The following is a 14,694-nucleotide window of genomic DNA, read 5'->3' on the forward strand; positions in this document are numbered from 1 at the left end:
TCTTGGTGCCTTGATCACATCCGCATGCCTCGCTCACTCAACAGCCTCGACGAAGCTATTTTCGACCCTCAATTGTCTTTCGCCTTGGGCACAACGTTTCAATCCTTGAGACTTATTTTACGATTGCCTAGACCTACAAACCCGTTGAATCTGGCGCTACATTCCTTTTATTTCGCGCCCAATTTACAAAACCACCTCCGGACTTCCACCTGATCTGACCTGGCACCATCGCCGGACACCACCACAATGGCGTCGTCTTCAACCCCGGCCACGCCTCTCCTCTAGTAAGCCCTCCCCAATCACCAATAGCCGCAAATCAGCCTAGTTCACATCTGCTAACCGTTTCTTTCCCCCTCGCAATAGCGCCTGCATAGCCCACCACAGCACCATCCTCTCCGAATGCACCACCTCAGCCTCCTCCCAAACCTCCTCCCTCGCCTCCCTCATCCTCCCCAAAATTCAACACACCACCCCCCAAAAGCTCACCTACACCCACGGCACCCACCACATCCACTACATCGCCGAAGCACCCTCCGACCACCCTGACCACCCCGACGCTGGCGGTCTCACCTTCCTCGTAGTCGCCGAGTCCAGCTTCGGGCGCCGCATCCCCTTTGGCTTCCTCTTCGAGATCCGCAAGCGCTTCTTCGATGCTTTCCCGGTCGAGTCGACCGACTTCGCCGACATGCCCAACTACGGCGCGGGGAGCTTCAATGCGGATTTGAGGAATCTGATGGTCGATTACGGTACTACGGCGGGCGGACAGAATGATGCTATTACGACGGCGAAGAGGGAGATTGATGATGTGAGGGGGATTATGACGAGGAATATTGAGGGGTTGTTGGAGAGGGGGGAGAGGATGGATTTGTTGGTTGATAAGACGGATAGGTTGGGCGGGAGTGCGAGGGAGTTCCGGGTTAGGAGCCGGGACTTGAAGAGGAGGATGTGGTGGAAGAATGTGAAGCTGATGGGGCTTTTGGGGTTGGTGCTGGTGCTGATTATTATTACTATTGTGATTGCGCTGAAGACGTCGGTTTGAGCTGGTTCGGGAAGGTTGCGATGTAAAAACTGGGCGTTTAAATGTTTCTTCTTTTTGTTTCCTTCTTACCCATTTCTCTTCTTGGTAGTTTTTCACCACTCCTGTCCTTTTACTTTATTTCTTTTGTCTTGGGGAATTTATGGATCCGGGAAACTAGCTTCGGTATATCAGTTTATTCCTCCCCCGCCGAACGCAACTGTTGATCACTCGGTTCGCGACGGGTGGTCTCAAGTGTGGAATTGTATTTCTTAGATACCAAGAGAGAATGACAAGTACGTTCATGGTCTGTGAGGTTGAGGTTGAGGTTGAGGTAGAAAATGCCATCAGGAGCACAGAATTTTCATCAATAAACACCGAAATCCCATATGGTGTAGTGGTTAGCATAATGCTCTCTCATCAATGAGAGTGCAGCATAGACCCTGGTTCGATTCCTGGTATGGGAGATGCTAAAACATCTTTTTTTTGCCTTTTTTTGCCCGTTTATTCTTCTCGGGTCCGTTCCTAGATATTATCATTTTTTTCCTCTTCAAGTTTCGAGCAGGTCGTCAGCGGAATCCGAACGAAAAGTAAATGTGCTTGCAAATCTGAGATGAGAAAAGAATGGAACAGCATCTCCGACCATGCGTTGTGGTCCACAGCCAGGCAATGTGTTATTACAAAGTGACAGCGCTGGAGGCGTGCCTCGGTATCAGCACGTCACTAGTTCCCCACAAGAATCTCCCAGCTTTTGCTCGGTGCTCTTCCCATTCAACCCGAACAACAACCTCCATCCAAACCTCTCATCCAAAAGAGCATCCTCAAAACCAAACGAAGAATAAGAGAAGAAGAAGAAAGCTCCGCCAAAATTTAGAATCAGAAACAACAAAACAATGAACACCTCTCAAACGAGCGCGCAATTCCCCCGGCCCCACCACCAAGTGCCGGCGGTATTAGGCAATCACGTGCAACTCGACCCATCTCGACGTCATCCCGTCTTCTTTACGGACAAGCTCTGGAAAGCCGTCGGCACCCAGACCGAGAACTGGGCCAGTCCCGTTGCCCAAGGATATGTGTATCGGGATTTTAGGGCGCCGGAGACTGTGGAACACGGGGCTAAGTTATAGGCGCCGATCTACGGGCGAGTCTGTCTTGGAATGATGGCATTTGTCTTCGGGGGACGGGTGAAGTTAAAAACTTTGGTGCTTGGATTGGGAGCCTTTAGGAAGTACTTGATGGGGAATTCATTGTAGAGATGGAACTGTGTTTGTTATGCTGATTTTATTGTGTGGTCTTGAAAGACCGGGTATCTCTACCAATATGCAACCGTTGCCTTTGATGCTGCCTTTCGGCTCGAAGACGATCATCTCTACATATGCTTAATCCGAACCAAAACGCCAGTAAATGCGACCGAACCACCACATAAAAGTGACAGAAAGGAACAGGGGGGAAATCATCATAGCCCTGTCCCAAGATACTTCAAAACATCATCCTTCGCATAAAACATCTCCTTCAACCTCTCCCCTCTCCTCTTCTCCTCCGCCTGCCTCTTCCTCATCTCCTTAATGTTCAACTTCTTCGGCTTCTTCCGCGCCTCCCTGGCTTTTTCCATCGCCTCCTTCGATATCACGAGCCCCAAGCCCAACGTATCATCCTTGGGCTTCGCCTTTAGCGGGTCCCGGATGCCCTGACCTTCGGCGCCGAGTCCGAGTCGCGCGTCGGGATCCCAGCCGTATGACTCGAGATTTTTGAAGCCCATGCGCGTGCGATCGAGTGCCGATGGAGGATGAGAATGCGTTAGGCAAACTTGGTGCGCTATAGATGCTTCGTGCTTCTTTAGGTGGTCTGCGGTCGAGGCCTGGCCTACGGGCAGGTTGCACACGGGACAGGGGGTTGTCACGGGTGATGAAGAAGAGTCGTTGTCTGGTGCGGGTGTAGTAGTTTGTTCTGATGGATTTTTCTTCAGGACGAGTTTGAGGTAGGCATCGGCGACTGCAGACCCGCGCTCGACGGCTTGCACGTCTTGTATGGTTTGGAGTTCCGGGTCCGTGGCGCGGACGAAGGCGACTTCGCGCTTGCGCTTGAGGCCTGCGCCGAAGGGCTTTTGGTGTTGGAGGGGTGTGTCATCGTAGCTGTCGTCGTAGGTGTCGTCGCCGTCGCCTTGTGGTTTGCGCGGGTTCATTTTGGGTGAAATGTGGATGGCTTTGATGAATAAAGATTGGTGGCGAAGGTGAACCAGTGCGAGGCGCAAGTTTGTGAAACTTGGTGAAGGAGGTTCAAACCAACGAAACGATGACCACGGGTGAAATATTGACTCGACGCGAGAAATTCAAGTCAATACAGATTGCCCAAGGGAAGCCTGCCCTCGAGGCATGTGTTGGAGTAATTCTGGAGATGGTTGGAGCCTAGATTAAAGATATCAAATGCGACCCGTGTGCATTAATATCAACGTGTGGGAGGTCTTGATGAGTAAGCAAAAAATAGTGACGACACCTCATCCCCAATCGAGAAAAGCAACTTTGAGCGACACCCAGCTCGGAACAGCTCCAACATCCGCACAACTGGCCTGCCGTTGCCCTCTTTCATCGCCAGCCGGTCTCTTTTTCCTTTCCTCTCCCGCGTTCCCCGACAATTCCGAAGAGAGAACCGCCGAAACATTGTCATGAACCTCCTGCTAACCTAAAACCCCCTTTTCCCATCCCTCCATCGAAAATGCCCATCCCGATCCTCTTCTACGTCCTCGAAAACGGCCCGCCGCAATGGCTCCGCGATAACGCCTGGCTCGTCGCCAAGACCATAGCAACGGTGACGATCCTCGTACTCATCAAGATGTACTCAAGCGGCGCCAAATGCACCGCCGAGCGCAACTTTCACGGCAGAGTAGTCATGATAACAGGCGGCACATCCGGCATAGGCGCCCAGGTAACGAAAGAACTCGCACAACGCGGCGCCCAAATCGTCCTCCTCACGCAAGTGCCGCCCTCGGACCCTTTCCTCGCTGAGTTCATCGAGGACGTGCGGGACCAGGCGAATAACGACCTTGTGTACGCCGAGCAGGTCGATCTCTCATCACTGCACAGCATTCGGCAGTTCGCGACGAAGTGGGTCGATAATTCGCCGCCGAGGAGGTTGGATATGATTATTCTGTGCGCCGCGACGTTGACGCCTCCCGGGAAGAAGAGGGTCGAGACGAGGGAGGGCGTGGAAGAGACTTGGATGGTGAATTACTTGGCGAATTTTCATCTGTTGGGGATACTTAGTCCCGCGATTCGCGCGCAACCCTTTGATCGGGAGGTTAGGATTATTTTCACGACGTGTTCGTCTTATATCGGATCGCCGCCGCTCAAGGACACGCTGGATAAGAAGTCTTGGACGCCGGGCAAGGCGTATGCGAGGAGTAAGCTGGCGCTTATGGTATTTGGCCAGGCTTTCCAGAAACACCTCGATGCGTACAAGAGGCCGGATGAGTTGCCCATGAATGCCCGCGTCATTTTCGTCGACCCGGGACTTTCGCGGACTCCGGGGACGCGGAGGTGGCTCACGCGGGGTTCGCTCTGGGGTCTGGCTCTCTATCTTATCGGTTACCTTCCGGTGTGGTTCCTCCTCAAGAGTCCCCGCTACGGTGCGCAGTCTATCCTCTACGCCGCCATGGATTTGGAACTCGGGCGCGGCGTTGGCGGCAAGTTGATCAAGGAGTGCATGGAGGTGGATTTTGCGCGGACGGACGTCAAGGATGAAGAGGTTGCGAAGAATCTGTGGGAGGGGACGGACAAGTATATCGAAAAGGTGGAAAAGGAACAGGCGGTTAAGAGGACCAAGGAGAAGAAGAGGCAGGAGGAGCTGGCTAAGGAAGCCGAGGAGGCGAAGAAGGCGGAGGAAATCGAGGCGCTTGTGGATGCTATTAAGAAGGGCAAGCAAAAGGAAAGGGAAAAGGCGAAACAAAAAGAGGGTGGTTCAGGCAAGGGGAGAAAGAAGACGAAGAAGGCTGATTCTTGATAGATGGGGTGGGTTGGAGTTGATATTACGGGCTCGGACTATAGACTTTTTTTTTCCACTTTGCTAAGGGAATGATATAGATGCTATGTATTTTTAGAAACTGCTACTTGAAGTGAATTCAGATCCAGGACATGGAAATCGTTAAAGTTGATGGAAGTTAAACACCGTCCAAGCAGAAATACCAGGGCAATGAAGAATGACGTCTGGACTGGATCGCATCAACACTCAAGTCCGGCTCTTAAGTGCCTGGTACAAAGTGGGTCTCCTCACAAGCCGGGAGCGCGCTGAGACAACTGCAACGAGGCACGCTAAAGCCGGATCGAGCCTAGTATTTGAGGTTGCAAGCAGGACGTCAGGCATCTGACCAGCAGCGGCGTTGTACCCGATACTTTGAGGAACCTATGCAGCAACACAGTAACACAGCGGGGGGAAAGAGCACTGGAAAATAAATAATCTCAACTTGAAACCCCGCCAAAGCCAAACGTCGCTTCAGTTCAAGCATTGATGCCTCCCTGCTTAATTCTCCAAACCTGGCGATCCACCCCACACCCCCCTTTGTTCCGGGTTGACATTGACAAGTGAACATTGAACCTCGAAACTCCCGAAAACCCTCGATTAACATTGTTGCCACATGTGCAGTTGACGTCCGATTAACCTTTTTCCCCAACCCCCGTTCCATCGAACCTCCACGAGTCCCCTCGGGCAATATCCCGTGCTGTCGCCTTCTCTCGTGAGCGCAGCTGCGGCTTTGCTGCGCTGGTAATTTCCCCACAATGGCCATATCTGCTGTTCAGGAACAGCGTGACAGTACGAGCTCCCCCCTTTGGACAGGAAAGGAGGAAGTCTTGCCTGCGGAGCTTGCGCAGCTAATACATATGGTTCCTAGTCATAATAAATACTATCCGCAATATCACAAGAGGAAATGTGAGCTTTCCCATGATTCCCGGGCCCCCGATCTCCGAAATGCCGGAATGGACTCTTCGATGGTGGGGAACCGTGAGACACTGTCGCTGACTATTTGGGCTCCTGAATAGTGGAAGATATTAGTAGTAGACCAGGCGTCAAAGAAGCTCCTCGAGAATGCCGTCCCCGAAGACGATATCCTTAACCAGAATGTCGCCAGTACGAGATAAATCCCCAACTTCTCGAGTACCAGTACCATATCACTCCCTTTGCTCACACCTCGCTTTTCCTTAGACATCGAGGTCCTCGAAGATCCACTAAGGGAGAAGAGTCCCGACATAGATGCCATTTACTTCCTAACTCCCGAGCCACACATCGTCGACACCGTAGCCGCCGATCTTGAGCGCGGGAGCTATAGGTCCGGCTTTCTGCTATGGACATCTCTCCTCGATCCGCCCCTTCGTCGCCGCCTCGAATCGTCTCCGGCATACCGAGCCATGGTGGTCGGGTTCGATACGATACCGCTAGACTTCTTCCCCCGCGAGTCGCACTTGGTGACGTTTAGGGACCCGTGGAGCTTCCCCGTGTTATATCATCCGGCGTGCAATAACTTAGTCACCGAGCACATGAGGATACTAGCGCAGAGGGTATGCATATGTCTTGCATTTCGCCCCCTCGTCCTGCTCCTGCTGTGCGCGGATTTTGGTAGCTGTCTAACAATGTGAACAATGTATTTATAGATCATGAGTGTATGCGTGACGCTCGGCGAACTCCCCAGAGTGCGGTACTACAGCCCAAAGAACCCAACCCACGAAGCGAGCGTGTTATCCAAATACCTAGCCCGGTTCGTCAGCGAAGAGCTCGAAAACTACGCCGGTTTCAATAGAAACTTCCCGCCGCACTCTAGCCGACCACCGAGCGTTCTCGTCATCACGGACCGTTCGATGGACCTTATGGCGCCCCTCGTCCACGAGTTCACCTACCAGGCTATGGCCCACGACCTCTTACCCATCGACGAGCGGGAAAAGGTGCTGTACCACATGACCATCAACGAGGGGACGCCCTTGCAGGAGGAAAAGGATATGGAACTCCAAGATAACGACAAGGTGTGGGTGGACAACCGCCACAGACACATGAAGGACACCATCGACAAGCTCATGGGCGACTTCCAAAAGTTCCTCGACAAGAACCCACACTTCGCCAAGGAAGGCGCCGAATCCTCCACCAACCTCAACGTTATCCGTGACATGCTGGCGGGCCTACCGCAGTTCCAAGAGATGAAGGAGATATACTCTTTGCACCTCACCATGGCGCAGGAGTGCATGAACAGGTTCCAGCACAACAAGCTGCCGGACATCGCCTCGGTTGAGCAGACGCTTGCCACGGGCCTCGACGAAGACTACCGCCGGCCGCGAAATGTTCTGGAAGAAGTCGTCCGCCTCCTCGACGACGACGCCATCTCCCCCTCGGACCGCCTTCGCCTCATCATCATCTACGTCCTCTACCGCGACGGCCTCATCCTCGAAGACATCAAGCGCCTCCTCGCACACGCCTCCCTACCCCCCCGCGACGGCGACATCGTCACTAACCTCGAGCTCCTCGGCGCCCGTCCCCTCCGCGGCCTCAAGGAAGCCCGCACCCCCCCTCCACCCCTGTTCCCTCCCGAAAACAAAAACGGCCCCGTAAATGAAGAATACGCTCTCTCGCGCTTCGAACCCGTCCTCAAACGCCTGCTCGAAGATCTCTGCAAGGGGACCCTTGACCAATCGACTTTCCCTTACGTAAATCCTCCCGCCGACCCCAACGAGGAACTCATAGCGGCTCAGGGCGGCTCCCTCCGCGCCGGAAGACCGAACTGGGCCGCTGCCGGCCGCAGACCCCCCGAGAACCGCCAGCGCGTATTCGTCTATATGGCCGGCGGTGCGACGTACAGCGAGAGCCGCTCCTGCTATGACGTGTCGTCGCGTCTGGGCCGCGATATCTTCCTCATCACGAGCCATATGCTCACGCCGGCCCTTTTCCTCCGTCAAGTGAGCGACTTGAGCGCCGATAAGCGACGTCTCGATCTGCCCATGGATCGCCCCAAACCTCGTGTGCCGGCCCACCTTTTAGAGCGTGACTCTCGCCCAGCTCCCTCGGGACCCGCTCCGCCTCAGCAGCAGCAGCAGCCGCAAACCCAAGGTAGAAACCCACTTCCGCCAGGCCCAGGAGGTCTTCCCTCGGGCCAGAGAATGGGCGGCGCGAGACCACCTCCTGGAGGAGGCGGTGGCGGACTGCCTAGTCGTCCCGTTGCGCCTCCCACGGGCGCCATGGGTTCCATGACGCTAAGTTCGGGTGGCAGGACTGGTGGAATGCCCCCTGTGACGAGCTCGTTGGCGACTGAGCCGGCGCCTGCTGCGGAGGTTGGGGGGAAGAAGCATAATAAGCTTGAGAAGAAGAAGAGGAACTTTTTGGGCATTAAGAAGTGAAGGGGTTGAGGCAGGGTTTCCCTTTTTTTCGGTAGCTTTTGACTGGCTTTGCTTGTTGCTGTTTTCTTTTTTGGGTATGTTGTTGTTTGAACTGGGGGAGTTTTTGGTAGTTCTTGAGTTGTTTCATTTCTACAGAGACAGTGTGTGTGTGTGTGTGTTGTTATACATGCTAGGTAGAGGGAATAGTATATACATCTCCATTACTTATTGACAATACTCATTCCTAGGGAGATGAATTGCCGGTGGGAACCGGAATACATGAGGAGCCGGCCTATTTATTGAACCATTGAAGTGAACAAACAGCGAACCGCTCTACTGGGTGGATGGCTCGGGCTTTGTGAATAAAAACACACTATTACTACTAGCAGACGGCACCCACGTCCTTCAGAACGATAACACCAGAATTTACTGTCCCCGGTGCTGCGGGAGTCATCACGTGAAATCTCCATGAAGTGTATGTTTATGTGATATATATATGAGATCTTGGCTCTGGATTCTCAACGACTCGTGGAAGCTCAAGTGGTTGAGCGGTGACGCACTGCGTATAAATTGCTTCCGCAAGGCGCCGGTGTGGAACCCGGTCTGGTCAAGCCAAGAGAAGTGGAGGAATTGGGAATTGGGAATTGGGGAGCGAGAAGTGGGAACTCTTTTTTTTTTTTTTTTTTTTTTTTTTTCGTCAGCGGTTCCCTGCACCGGGTTGAAAAGGCTCTCGATGCTAGAAAGAGGAACTGCGGGCTCGGCTGCCATTTTGTTCCTCCAGATCTTGACTTGCTGCTAAGACATTGCCGTTCGGATTGGCCACAGAAGCGATGCTCCAGAGAGCCCCCAATCGTGGCAGTGCCAGCCGAATGGACCAATGCGAACTGTTTGGAGAAAACGTGTATAAACCGCACATCATAACAATTGGTTATGAGATATCCACGCTACCTGTCGCAACTCAAGGCTGACTCCGATGGCAGAATGAGGGGTTTGTGCAGGCACACCTGGATCTACTTTTCTGCACCGTACATCGAGCTTGGTATCTTCGTCGCATCGTAGCAGCTTATGTTTCCTCTTGGTGGGTTGCTAGTAGTGCGCTTTCGTGGGTTTCGCCATCGAACTCAAGCCAACTAGACGCCGTGGGCTCTCTATTCCTCTCTGAAGCCTCCCCATGGATTCCATCGTTTTTATGATATGCCCACTTAGGCCCGTCCTAGCCGAGCCCACCTACGCAGGGCGGAGGAGATGAGCGTGCCTCTAAATGAGCGCAATTTACTCACTAGGGGCCGTAGCCATATAAAACATCAAGCCAGCCTGGACAAGTGCTTTGCGCCTGTTCTTCCACTGCCAAAGACGAACCCCCGACACCCCTCCCCCTCACGCGATGTTCAGTATTAGCCTCAGCGGTCCCAGCCACATATTGTGTGTGGCAGCCACATTTGGCTGTACCTGAGAATATCAAAGGCAATGAATGCGGACACTGAACCAAGCCCCTCCTGCACATTAGTATATGTACCTTAACATGAATACTAGTTGATGTAGTTTAAAGGTTAAAGCAGACGAAGCATGCGAATGAAGAACAAAGAAGCGTTACCTTTGTATTTGCTTCGGTTATTCTCTCAAGGGGGCAACCCAAACCGACTTTTCGTCCCTATCATCCTCGACGGTTTCACATTCTTGCAGGGCCTCAGACCATTCTCGAGAACCTTGCTTCATCCTGTCTACTGAGGTTATCTATTGTGAGGACTGAAGCAATTGGCAAATTCTAGAAGACAGACTACTCGAGCCGGGGGGGCAGAGCACTCACAGCTCAGACGCATTTTTCAGCCCGTATAATATTTTCCAACTCCAACGAAGCCAGATTTTCGCTCCATGCTTTGTTGGATCTTGACCCGTTCGGCCTCTCCTGCTTGTGCCGGAAAGTGGGTCCGGGTTTCTGGGGCAAAGCCGGCTTTTGTGAACGTCATCAAATGGTCCGAGTTCCGGATCAACCCGGAACAATTCGGACATTGACATGTGAGTCTCTAACGCTCTCAAAAAGAACACAACCGAGAAGAGAGAAAAAGAAAGTCATAGCTCTTAGCTCTAAAACATGAATTTCAAAATCTAGGTATAAATGAAGTACTTAGGTAACATCGCGAAATATTCTCCCATCTTGATATCGAAATACCGATTTCTTCATCAACGTAAACCCGACGTGAAAATAGACCCCTGTGTACCGAAAACCTTGCCATCTCCTACTATTTACCCCGCGATTGGCTGCCATCCTCATCTTGCAGCTTCTCCTTCTCCTTCCCCTTCCCCTTGACGCGGTCACCAACATGCTTAGAGAGCCACCGACGAAGACTGTGTCGCCTTCCACGACTCGAAGACCCCGCAAGTGTCTTCAGCGTTAATGAGTGCCGCATCGCTTCACCGCTATGAGGAGGCATAGCGGTCAGACTCTCTTCGGATTGTGGCCTGGGGTCATCCACAAGAGACGACTCCTCAGATTGCGGCCTGGGTTCACCCATAAGAGCGGGCCAAACGTAAGCTGAGATATAGTTCGGATCAACTCCCAAGACAACGGCGTCGGCGATTCCGGATATCATCTGTGAGATGCACTCCACTCGAGGCGGGCCATCGTCGACTCGCAATTTATCAATATATACCAGAGCCTTGGTTAGGATGGGCGACGCCAACTCCTCTCCTCCACCGCGCTGTTTCGCCTCGGCGAGAATAGAAGCGGGCCCGCCGAGATCGATAATGGAGACCACCGGCACGCGTAAAAGCACAGTGGGCGCATAGTAAAGAGAGACATCGCAGATCTCCTTTGAGAACGTGCCCTTGGCGGCAGCCTTGTTCCGATCCAGGCGCTCCTCGTCATCGCCCCGGAGTTCGAAGACGAGTCCCTCGGCGCGATGCCCGAGCTTCGGATGGATGTTAGCGAATCCATTTTGATTGATTTGCCACCTGTAGCTGTTGAGCACGGCGCGCCCGATGTACCTGCTCTGCGGGCATTGCCAGGCCATCTGCGTGAGGGAGAGGTTGCCGTCGAAGGCAAAGTAGAGTGTAGGCTCGGCTCTTAATGAGCCGGCAGGATTGGTTGTTTCTGTGTGAGACATTGTTTTGTGTTTTTCGCTTCCTTGTAGGTTGGATTAGGATGGGATGAGAGAGTTGGTGATTGAGGATGTGAGAAGATCCGAGACGCTGCGGAAGTCGAGAGGAAACGGGATATATATATGTGCGGAGACCAGCCAACTCTTTCAAGGCTATTCCCCTTGTTGCCAATGGCAGACAAGGCATAGATTGTTACAAACTAACAAAGGGTTCAAGTCTTTCAAGTCCAGAAAATAATTCTAAACAGCTGACAATCCCTTTCTCACGCCCTTGTTGACAGGGCTGCAGTCCTGCGCCCAGTCAGCTCTTGAAGTAGTGTGAATTCTCATTTGTGCTTGTTTTCATAGTTCTTTCATTAAAAGAGATAAGAAGAGATGAACCCCTTGGATTAACCCTAGAACAAAGGCAGATAGAGTATTTCTTCTTCCTGTGAACAAGACTAACATGTATCCTAGGATTTCCTTGAGCATTTCAAAAACCCTTTTGGCACGGTACCCCCGGGAATCTAGCTGCTTATCCATCTCAGCTAAAATTCTAAATGCTAGGATTAAAATCGTCGCTACACTATTGAACCTCGGACAAGACCTGTCGCAGAATTCCAAGTCAAAAGAAGGTGACAAGAGAGGCTACATATATCTCTTCAGAGTGCTAAGTATGTATAAAAGTATTTATCTCATTCAGGTGCTCTAAAAGCTACAATTTATACCAAACTACCTGCGTGATAAGATTTCCAGAGTACCACGAATCCATCACACTGATCTCCCAATATACTCTTGCACAGGGCCACTAGCACAGCCCTTTCGACTATGACCTTCAGTGCTTGTTATCAACTATAGCCCGCCACTAGACGATAGCCAAGCCAGCACCATAGGCGAGGGATTAAAGCCGCCCTCATTATGCAACAACACAATTGGTCGACGCACAGCCCTCAGGAGACGCTCGCCCTCACTCGTCTCCTCGACCACGTAGAGTCCAGGGCAGAATCCAACTACGATCCTAGGCGCTCTGTCTCCAGGATCGATCTGAATCGTGTTGCCCAAGATGTTCTGGCATTCGTAAGCCGTGAGGTCCGGTACACCGTCGGCTGTGACGGACGGCCACTTGAGGCAAAACTCCTTCGCAGCCAGTTGCATCCGATGGGCTAGCTTGACCGCTGGCCCGACGACGTCGCTGCGCATGGCCCTATGGCACTTTGTTGTTGCGTCCATGAAGCCATTTATGAAAAGGGGAGAGAGATATCTCATCATTTCTTCCGTCAATGAATCGATCAACCGCTCTTCGTCTTTGGCGAAGATCTCCGGGTTTGTGATGGCAGCCAAGGCCTCGCTCCTCCAGTTTCTGCAATGTAACGTATCTGTTTGATAGGTGAAAAAGAAGAGCAAGGCAAGTGAGGGTTAGCTAAAGCACAGTCCGCTTCATTCGATATTTTAAAGCTTAGAGAGAACAACAAACAATTATGAGTCTACTCGACATACCTCTTGGGAGTTTAGCCATGGCATCTGCGATCATGTCAATGTACTTCACAGCCTCGGCTTCCGTTCCATCGCCGCCCAAAGGCCAACGGAACGACTTGTTAAATAACTTGCGCTTTAATTTCTGCATGATGCCTATAAGGACATAGCACTCGTCCGCCCTGCCACCTCCGACATATCGAGGCGCGGGGGGTCGTACAAGGCCTGGAAGCTGTGGTGGCAAGCCAGGCCGGGCCTTACCAACGAGCTCACCTTGATTACGCTTTTCGAGGACGGGATCCAGCCAATTCTGCACCCATTTGTCTGCGTTCTTGAAAATAGCTCGGAACTGCTCGCTGGCCTCGGCTTCGGTGATGTCGGTCCGTTGAGGTTGGGGCAGGAACATGTGGTCATAGGCCCTCTGCAGCTTTTCTCTGAGCTCGTCGAGGTTCTTGGTTAATTCTTTGTTGATCTTTCTCTCGGCATTGAGCAATTCCTGCCGTTCATCCATGGCCTTTTCAGCGTGTTTGTAGAGTTGCTTCTGTGCTTCTAACTCGAGGGCCAGATCGTGTTCTTTCGTCGGCAGATTTCGTTCTCCTTCATCGCTTGGCTCGGTCGGGCCATGGTGTGGTCGTGGTCGTATCTGCGCCTGGCCTTCCGAGGGGATGTGGCTGTTGTCACGTCCTGTTCCTGCAGGTTCTTGGGCATTTCCTGGGTTGCTATCCATTGTCGTGGTTTCTGGGCGTTTCTGAGGCGAAGAAGAAAAGGGCCTAGTGGCGTACCTCAGTAGAGAATCAGTCACAGTCGGGGACTGGAGGATATTATACTCAAGATCGGGCTTTGTTTCTTGGAACTTTTGCTCACATTCTTCGTCCTGCTTTGGTATGCCGCGCCGGGCATCTTGGATTTATAGAGTACATTCCGGTTCTCGCTAGGTCCGCGGCATGGACATACTGATGCCAGGAGTCTTTCGAAAACGGAATCGCATGTGCAGACAGAGACGCCATCCACGTACTCTAGGACAATGAACCGGATATTGACTGTCCTGAATGCGTGGGGAGACGCCGCTGGAATCTCCATAACAGGTACAATATCGACGAAACGAGAAGTACTTGCCTCGACTATTTCTGGCCGACGACCGCAGAATCAGCCTTTGTCGTAACATCTTCGACAGCTTCGCTTTCTCCTTACTGATCTCCCACAGGAACACTTCATCCTATTATCTTCTATAGCTTTATGCCACTCTAAAGATAGAAAAGGCTACGCCATTTAGCTCTTTCTGCATAATAGCTTTATCAACTTATTTTAATACCTCGTAATTTTCCGGCAGGTGTTGGCCGCCGTTTAACAGCACAGCGGATTCTCTAATTCTAGTATACAAAGTGTCCGGGTTTGGAAACGACCTGGGATTGACTATGCTGTTCAAAAGCTGCCCAAGATGATTCTGGAAGGATCCATATTAGTCCCGTTCACTAGAGGGCACGCTCCGTCTACTTCATTATCATTATTATTATTATTATTCCCCCTGGGCAATCGAAAGTACTGGTCATTCCCTGGTCACTCCTTACCTCTTTCAACGCAAGAGCTACGAAACCGAGCACAAATGAAACCCAGGATAATGCCCCTGCTGTGTGTGTTGCGAAACCGACTCCCACCCCGGAATTCGATCGTCCCGCTGCCCTTACACGTATTGGCAAAATTCCAGAGAACATAGCGGTTCTTTTGCATGAAAGTGCACAGTTCTTCTGGGGAATGCACTGCCTGCATCTCTTGGGCGACCAGT

General features: G+C 52.1%; 3 protein-coding genes and 3 pseudogenes across 3 annotated transcripts; 3 read left to right on the forward strand and 3 right to left on the reverse strand.

Moving 5' to 3' along the window:
- Positions 1–246: 246 nt before the first annotated feature.
- SAPIO_CDS4030 (Synaptobrevin) lies at positions 247–1,039 on the forward strand (the record flags this gene model as incomplete). The annotated part of the gene is made up of 2 exons (XM_016786685.1): positions 247–284; positions 364–1,039. The coding sequence occupies 2 exons, from the start codon at positions 247–249 to the stop codon at positions 1,037–1,039; spliced, it is 714 nt and encodes a 237-aa protein (XP_016643661.1).
- A 1,432-nt stretch (positions 1,040–2,471) lies between these two features.
- On the reverse strand, positions 2,472–3,197 carry SAPIO_CDS4031 (annotated as a pseudogene; the record flags this gene model as incomplete).
- Positions 3,198–3,727: 530 nt separating this feature from the next.
- SAPIO_CDS4032 lies at positions 3,728–5,011 on the forward strand (annotated as a pseudogene; the record flags this gene model as incomplete).
- A 773-nt stretch (positions 5,012–5,784) lies between these two features.
- SAPIO_CDS4033 (Sec1 family protein) lies at positions 5,785–8,382 on the forward strand (the record flags this gene model as incomplete). The annotated part of the gene is made up of 5 exons (XM_016786686.1): positions 5,785–5,818; positions 5,898–5,935; positions 6,046–6,133; positions 6,209–6,561; positions 6,655–8,382. The coding sequence occupies 5 exons, from the start codon at positions 5,785–5,787 to the stop codon at positions 8,380–8,382; spliced, it is 2,241 nt and encodes a 746-aa protein (XP_016643662.1).
- A 2,219-nt stretch (positions 8,383–10,601) lies between these two features.
- On the reverse strand, positions 10,602–11,465 carry SAPIO_CDS4034 (annotated as a pseudogene; the record flags this gene model as incomplete).
- Positions 11,466–12,290: 825 nt separating this feature from the next.
- On the reverse strand, positions 12,291–13,638 carry SAPIO_CDS4035 (uncharacterized protein; the record flags this gene model as incomplete). Its single annotated transcript, XM_016786687.1, has 2 exons — positions 12,291–12,814; positions 12,936–13,638. 2 exons carry the CDS (start codon positions 13,636–13,638, stop codon positions 12,291–12,293), a joined length of 1,227 nt encoding a protein of 408 aa, XP_016643663.1.
- Between the last annotated feature and the right edge of the window lie 1,056 nt (positions 13,639–14,694).

The sequence above is a fragment of the Scedosporium apiospermum genome (genome assembly GCF_000732125.1).
Source record: "Scedosporium apiospermum strain IHEM 14462 chromosome Unknown SEQ_SAPIO_0090, whole genome shotgun sequence".
Classification (NCBI taxonomy): domain Eukaryota; kingdom Fungi; phylum Ascomycota; class Sordariomycetes; order Microascales; family Microascaceae; genus Scedosporium; species Scedosporium apiospermum.